This window comes from Etheostoma spectabile, chromosome 4, assembly GCF_008692095.1.
Source record: "Etheostoma spectabile isolate EspeVRDwgs_2016 chromosome 4, UIUC_Espe_1.0, whole genome shotgun sequence".
Lineage (NCBI taxonomy): Eukaryota > Metazoa > Chordata > Actinopteri > Perciformes > Percidae > Etheostoma > Etheostoma spectabile.
This window is the reverse complement of record NC_045736.1, coordinates 4,116,670-4,124,720: the sequence shown is the minus strand read 5'-3', so window position 1 is coordinate 4,124,720 and position 8,051 is coordinate 4,116,670. Positions and strand designations below refer to the sequence as shown.

At 41.0% G+C, this 8,051-nt stretch overlaps 1 protein-coding gene and 1 long non-coding RNA gene across 2 annotated transcripts in view; one reads left to right on the top strand and one right to left on the bottom strand.

Moving 5' to 3' along the window:
- LOC116687526 (uncharacterized) overlaps positions 1 to 6,425 on the top strand; it is a 17,088-nt gene extending 10,663 nt beyond the window's left edge. Inside the window, exons 2-3 of the long non-coding RNA XR_004331576.1 lie at positions 5,510 to 5,512; positions 6,197 to 6,425. This is a non-coding gene — a long non-coding RNA (uncharacterized LOC116687526). The remainder of the gene's footprint in view (positions 1 to 5,509; positions 5,513 to 6,196) is intronic.
- Positions 1 to 8,051, bottom strand: part of LOC116687408 (calcium-dependent secretion activator 1) — a 185,407-nt gene that overhangs the window by 37,024 nt on the left and 140,332 nt on the right. Inside the window, exon 26 of the mRNA XM_032512766.1 lies at positions 7,887 to 7,994. Coding sequence (XP_032368657.1) covers positions 7,887 to 7,994 — 108 coding nt within the window. The remainder of the gene's footprint in view (positions 1 to 7,886; positions 7,995 to 8,051) is intronic.

Sequence of the window (8,051 nt, the reverse complement as noted above, 5' to 3'; positions counted from 1 at the left end):
CCTACAGCAACTGCTTAGAGTCTGTCAGACTATGGGCTACAGCATGACTCAAATTAATGCTAAAAAGAGTGTTGTAATGAGTGTCAGAACTATGGGAAAGGAAGCTGTGTTTTCCCTCTTTTTACTTGTAGGGCAAGACCTTAATGTGGTTACCAAAGTAAAATACTTGAGCCACATTATCGGGACGACTTTGTGATGATGAGACATACAGCGGCAGTGCGTAAACTATATGGTAGCAAATATTCTGGCCACAAATTTCATAGTGTTCTGAGAAGTTAAAAATATCTCTTTAGAGCATATTGTACTCCACTTATACAGCTATCTATGGTGCAGCTACAGTAAAGCAAAGATAAACAAGATAAAGGTGGCATACAAATGATGCATTTAGAATCTTGATGAACGTCCAGATGGACCAGTGCTAGCCTTCTGTGTGTGACTGTAATGTTCCCACCTTCTACGCCGTGCTGAGGAAGTTTATGTACAGATTTTATGCCGATTAAACTGAGTCAAATAATACAATTTTAATGCTATAATCAATCCTGCACTTAGTGATACCAGATATTCGTCAAAACTATGGAATCACTGGAACATGCATTTGTACTTGTTTTAATCATTGAGCATTGCAATTGGTAAATTTGTATGTATGTGTGTTTCTGTTGTGATATTGTTGGGGATCAGTTTGCTATATGTATTTATGTCTGTGTCTGGTCTGAACCCGTTTGTAATGTGTTTTTTGTTTAATCATCTGGACCTTGAGTCTGTAAATAAAGAAATAATAATAATAAATATCCAGTACACTAAATCCAGTACACTAATATACAGTCACTAAGATCCTGATGCAAGGGATAGGCCCCCTTCCCAAAAGAGTTAAAAGAAATATAACAGTTCAGGGAGCTCCAGAGTGTCGCGAAAATACAACTGTGTCAACTTAGTCACTCCCTTATGGTAGTCAGGGCAAATTTGATTGCGCATGCTCAGATTAAATGGTTCACGGCATAACTGTCATACAGAACTTGTGAAATCCATGAAATATAAACTTTTCTCATTACAAACAATAACAGAAGATTGAAATCATTCCAAAAGGTTTTAGCTATCGATGGTTGTTTAATTGCATAACATTAGCTCACAACGCATTCAAGTGACAGCCTTGTTGTGTTGATGCTAGCTTGTAGCTAAGCTAACGGTCATTTCAAAAACATTTTAGCTAGCTGTGATTAACTGATTGCTAACTTATCTCAAAACGCCATTCAACTAAACCTGTTGTGTTTGATGCTAACCTGTAGCTAGCAGTGAACCAACTTTGTTAAGTAGGTCTATTTTTACTGTATGTGACATCACAGACGTCTCTTGTTAGCATTCTGTATGTACCGTCGCAAAGTGACGCAGCGCAACTCAATCTGTACTCGACTTAATCGGGGAATGACAGCTACATCCGGGGGTTAAAGAACAGAACAGGGCAGCGAAAACTAAAGATAAATGTAAGTAGATTTAAACCAAAACAATACCCTACACACCTCAATTATGCATACAATTCAGCAGCATGCAGGACATAAATTGTGTGGCCCATTTCTTTTTTCTTTTTTCTTTTTTTTTTAATAAATGCAGCCATAGGGGAGGACCCCTGGTTATTTTGTGCCCTCCCTACAATGTGAAGCAAACCTATGCCCTTCCGGTGTAATAAACTTGTACCACCTATGACAAAAAGATGAGCTTCTAAATATAGCAGCCTGGTCTTTTAATGAGTAATCCCGAGTTACTAAGCCAGAGTTGTAATGTCTGTTAAAGGTAGGCGGAGAGACAACCTGTTTGTAAAGTCGAGGTTGGTGGTGGCTAAGCCCTTTACAAAGTGATCTTTTGTGCCTTCTTTCAATTGATAACTGTTGTTTGCTGACTCAGAAAGAGAGCGCGCCGCTAATCCTCCCCAGATCAGCGCAAACTGCACCACAAACACCACGAGACAAAGGCGTAAACAGCAAGGGTAGGAGGAACGGACGTCTCGACTCTGAAAAGAGAAGCAAGATGCACCTCATCCCAGAGCTGAGTGATTGTCGTAGCACATTTCCAGGAGAAATCCTCCAATTTGAGCCGGAGACAGCTCAGCCGCCAGGCTTAGAGGATTTATATATGTTTTGGTGTTACTTGACCTCATCTCATATAATGGAGCAAAACAGTGGCAAGGGACTGTTTTCCAAGTTGATACAGCTGAGTGATACAGTTGGTCAGCTATGGAGAGGCACACTGGACAATAAGACAGGGCAGCCTCACAAAGTGACTTGCAAAAGCCAAAAAGTCTGCACGAGACGTTGGCAGAAAGACCGACACCGAGCATCGCAGTAACGCAAGTAGGACTTTGGTTGTTGAAGCAGCATTAACATTTCATTAACAACTTTCCAGACTCACACACACTGCAGGTCCATCATAACAAAACTAATTTTACATAGCAGAAGAGAGCAGCCTAGGTTGAATTCACAGGAGGATTGGGGGGGGGGGGGGGGGGGGTCCAACAAGACATATTTTACTTTTTAATCACCAGCCAACATGCTAGTACATTTTTTAATTTACCAGCCAACCAATCCCTAGCCAATTTTTTATATAATTTCAACAAAGAATAACTTACAACTTAATTTAAACCGATACCGCATGCTAGACACGTGGCCAACGGATTGCATGACAGTCACAACATACGTGTTGTTCATGGGAAATGTAGTTTTTTGTAGTTACAAGAAGTGTTAACAAGCAGATCAAGATTGCATTTCAAAGCAAAACACCACAAATGCCCCATTTCTTGGCAGAAAACAGAACAATCTGGCAGAACAGACGCGTCATTTCAAGAGCCCTGGTTACAACCCCAATACATCAAAACTGGCCAAGCACCCCCTCCTCCCCAAAAAAAAACAAAAACCTAAAAGCTCCAGACATTTACACCATAAATGATGCAGAAAGTCCCAGATGCTGGACAGGTTTAGATGTCAATATGTGTGCTAAAATGTGGAGATCTAAACTAGTCTGGCTATCACCAGACCCACCTCGCTTTCAAGATGAAGATTAGTCTTGGGAGGAATGCTCGGTATGTTCTCTGCACAAAGAGGTATGATCAACGGACTAGTTCCAACGACTCGTAGCATTTGAAACGTCCTTGTGAACCAATAGAGTAAATAGTAGCTGGTAAATTAGGCTGTTACCCAAGCGGTTGGCGTAATGAAAACCCATTATTTTTTGTAGGAATGGTCAGGGCAAGTTCTGTACGGTTACTCAGCAACCCTTGCCTTTGACATCTTTAAGGTGCTTAGCAATGTTGGTGACGTTCAAAGTATTTTAAGCAAACACACGCCCACAAGATAGCATGTTTACAGTATCGGCAGACGCACAGTAGTGAGGAGATGTTTTTACAGTTGTGTCGGGGAAGGCAGTAGAAGATAGTGAGAGACGTTTTCTTACAGTGTGTTGTGGGGACAGGCAGCTAGCAGATAGGTAGCAGTATGTTGTCCGCATACTAGCAGAGTTTTCAGTGTGGGTAGGGACAGGCAGCTAGCAGATAGTGAGGAGATGTTTTTACGTGTGTTGGTGGGACAGGAGCTAGCAGATAGTGAGGGAGATGTTTTACAGTGTGTCGTGGGACCAGGCCAGCTAGCAGTAGGAGAGAGGTTTTTACAGTGTCGGTCGGGGCCAGGCATGCTAGCAGTAGTGGGAGATGTTTTTACAGTGCTGTTTCGGGGACATGTGCAGCTAGCAGATAGTGAGGAGTGTGTACAGTGTGGGCAGGGGACAGAGCAGATAGCACATGTGAGGAGCTGGTATTACCGTGTGTTTGGGCCAGCAGCTTAGCAGATATGAGGAGATGTTTTTATGTATGTGAAAACAAAGTGCGTCCAAGATGGACCAGTGCTAGCCTTCTGTGTGTGACCTGTAATGTTCCCACCTTCTACGCCGTGCTGAGGAAGTTTATGTACAGATTTATATGCCGATTAACTGAGTCAAATAATACAACTTTTAAAGTGCATAATCAATCCTGCACTTAGTGATACCAGATATTCTCAAAACTATGGAATCACTGGAACATGCATTTGTACTTGTTTTAATCATTGAGCATTGCAATGGGTAAATTTGTATGTAGGTGTGTTTCTTGTTGTGATATTGTTGGGGATCAGTTTGTCTATATGTATTATGTCTGTGTCTGTTCTGAACCCCGTTTGTAATGTGTTTTTTGTTTTTAATCATCTGGACCTTGAGTCTGTAAAATAAAGAAATAATAATAATAATAATATCCAGTACACTAATATCCAGTACACTAATATCCATGATGCAAGGGATAGGCCCCCTTCCCCAAAAGAGTTAAAAAGAAATAACAGTTCAGGGAGCTCCAGAAGTGTACGGAAAAATACAACTGTGTCAACTTACTGTCACTCCCTTATGTGAGTCAAGGGCAAATTTGATTTGCGCATGCTCAGATTTAAATGGTTCACGGCATAACTGTCATACAGCACTTTGTGAAATCCATGAAATAATAAACTTTTCTCATTACAAACAATAACAGAAGATTGAAATCATTCCAAAAAGGTTTTAGCTATCGATGGTTGTTTAATTGCATAACATTAGCTCACAACGCCATTCAAGTGACAGCCTTTGTTGTGTTTGATTGCTAGCTTGTAGCTAAGCTAACGGTCATTTCAAAAACATTTTAGCTAGCTGTGATTAACTGATTGCTAACTTTATCTCAAAACGCCATTCAACTAATAACCTTTGTTGTGTTTGATGCTAACTTGTAGCTAGCAGTGAACCAACTTTGTTAAGTAGGTCTATTTTTACTGTAGTGACATCACAGACGTCTCTTGTTAGCATTCTGTATGCTACTCGTCGCAAAGTGACGCATGCGCAACTCAAATCTGTACTCGACTTAAATCGGGGAATGACAGCTACATCCGGGGGTTAAAGAACAGAACAGGGCAGCGAAAACTAAAGATAAATGTAAGTAGATTTAAACCAAAAAACCCTAACCCTACACACCTCAAATTAATGCATACAAATTCAGCAGAATGCAGGACATAAATTGTGTGGCCCTCATTTCTTTTTTCTTTTTTTTCTTTTTTTTTTAATAAATGCAGCCTATAGGGGAGGACCCCTTGGTTATTTTGTGCCCTCCCTACAATGTTGAAGCAAAACCTATGCCCTTCCGGTGTATAAAACTTTGTACCACCTTATGACAAAAAGATTGAGCTTCTCAAATATAGCAGCTCGGTCTTTTCACTGAGTAATCCCCGAGTCACTAAGCCCAGAGTTGTAATGCTTCTGTTAAAGGTAGCCGGAGAGACAACCTGTTTGTAAAGTCCGAGTTTGGTGGCTGCTAAGCCCTCTTACAAAGTGATCTTTTGTGCCCCTTTCTTTCAATTGATTAACTGTTGTTTGCTGACTCAGAAAGAGAGCGCGCCGCTAATCCTTCCCCAAGATCAGCGCAAACTGCACACAAACACCACGAGACAAAGGCGTAAACAGCAAGGAGTAGGGAGGACAGGACGTCTCCGACTCTGAAAAGAGAAGCAAAGATGCACCTCATCCCAGAGCTGAGTGATTGTCGTAGCACATTTCCAGGAGAAATCCTCCAATTTGAGCCGAGAGACAGCTCAGCCGCCAGGCTTAGAGATTTACTAATTGTTTTGGTGTTACCAAACCCCAATAATCAAAACTGGCCAATGCACCCCCCCTCCCAAAAAAAAACAAAAACCTAACTAATCTCCAGACATTTACACCATAAATTGATGCAGACAAATTCCCCAGAATGCTGACAGTGTTTCATGTTCAATATTTTGCTAAAATGTGGAGATCTAAACTAGTCTGGCTATCACCAGACCCAGCTCAATCTTTCAAGACTGAACATTAGTCTTGGGAGACTGCTCGGTATGTTCTCTGCACAAGAGGTATGATCAACGGACCTAGTTCAAATGACTCTGTACGCAATTTGAAAGTCCTTCAACCAATAGACTAACTAGCTAGCTGGTAAATTAGGCTTTTACCAAAGCCGGTTGGCAGTAATGCAAACACATTACTTTTTTGTAGGAATTGTTCCAGGGCAAGTTTCTGTTACGTTTTCAGACAAAACCTTGCCTTTGAAATCTTTTAAAGGTGCTCTAAGCAATGTTGGGTGACGTTCAAAGTATTTTCAAACCAAACAAGACTAGCTCGCCCCTCCACAGATAGTGAGCAGATGTTTTTTACAGTGTGTTCTGGGGACAGGCAGCTAGCAGATAGTGAGGAGATGTTTTTTACAGTGTGTGTGGGACGGCAGCAAAGCAGATAGTGAGCAGATGTTTCTTACAGTGTGTGTGGGACAGGCAGCTAGCAGATTGAGGAGATGTTTTTACATGTTTTGTGGGACAGGCAGCTACAGATAGTGAGGGGATGTTTTACAGTGTGTTGTGGGGACAGGCACTAGCAGATAGTGAGAGATGTTTTTTACAGTGTGTTCTGGGACAGGCAGCTAGCAGATAGTGAGGAGATGTTTTTACAGTGTGGTCAGGGGACAGGCAGCTAGCACATAGTGAGGAGATGTTATTTACAGTGTGTTTGGGGGACAGTCAGCTAGCAGATAGTGAGGAGATGTTTTCTGTATGTGAAAACAAATGTTGTAGCCTAAAACACGTGTGACATCGCTTAGAGCGCCTTTAAAACAGCGGCATTAACACGTTGCTGTGCTTTGGTGGCCGCCATGTTGAATGTAAAAAAAATAGTTTGCCGTCATTTCTCTATCGTCATAGTGTTAAACTCGGCAATAGCACATCAGGTGGAAAAGCCAGCTTGTGGTTGGTCCTTGCAGATTTGTAACGGAAGCAGGATAGAAAAATGTACATGTTTCCAGTCTGAGCTGCAGGGTGTAATCAAATGGCCGGAAGATCAGACTGGATTTACCCCGTCTAGATCGAAACCCTGTCAATGTTGAACCCAAAGTTGCACCCTTGGATACAACATACCACATGTAGCAAAATAAATATACAATATGAAAACTAATCTAAAATATTGCCATTTGGTTATTGTGATCCAGTCAAAAAAACCTTTTAGAATGTTTAATTTACTTTTTACTATAATGTTATATAGTATAAAATATAATTTATTGCTCCTTTCCTCTAAAATGCCCAGTTGTTACTCCATAACCTAGTTTTCTTCCACTTCCTGTGCTTAAATTTTAGCACCGTAAGGAACCTACTGTAAGTATTTTCTCAGAAAAAAACAGACTTAAAACTGTAACCTTTTGGATTTTTTTTTGTTACTTAATGAATAAAATTACCTTTTTAGGCTTTATAAATTCTTAAAAAAAGTTTAAAAAAAAATTTAAAAAGTAATAATAATTATAAAATAATAATCGCTTTACCGAAATAATCAATCATGGTACATGATACAAAGCACAGCGATATCTGCGTTTCGGCAGATAGTGAAGAAGGTTAAGATGGCGGATGGTTAAGTTTAGTCCACAAAATATGAGCGTTTTGCCAGGACGCAAGATAAGATTAGGCACCAAAACAACTAGTTGAGATTAAAAATGGTTTGGATTAAAACACTCCTCAGGAACACGCATGTCCTGGGTGAAAGGCTTTAGTTTTCCTCTGGAAGTGAACTCCACTCTGTGGCTTGAAAGTCCTGTATGTAACGCCCACCCATTCCCTACCGACCTCCGTCGATGGCCGTCGAATACAATGTAACGAATACAGCAACAACAAAAACGTGGAATGCTTACAAATGACAGTGGTTATCTTTTTGTAGCTTGTTGAACGAATGGTTCATGAGAACAGGCTGCTCTGTGCCTGGATTCTGTTTTAATCTGGTCACACCAGTGGAGTGAATGAAACCTTGTTGTTACTAAGTCTCCCTGGGATGGAGGCGCTGCGTTGCTCACTTACATCAAATAGTCGCTCTACGTACACCTCTTCGTTGACCTTCTCCCGCAACATGTCCTGGGAGTGACGAACAAATGTCACGTAACCGTCGGCGACATCCATCCCGGGCTTCTGCAAAAAGGGGATGAAAAATATAATATAATATTGTGCAACTACAACACAGAGTTT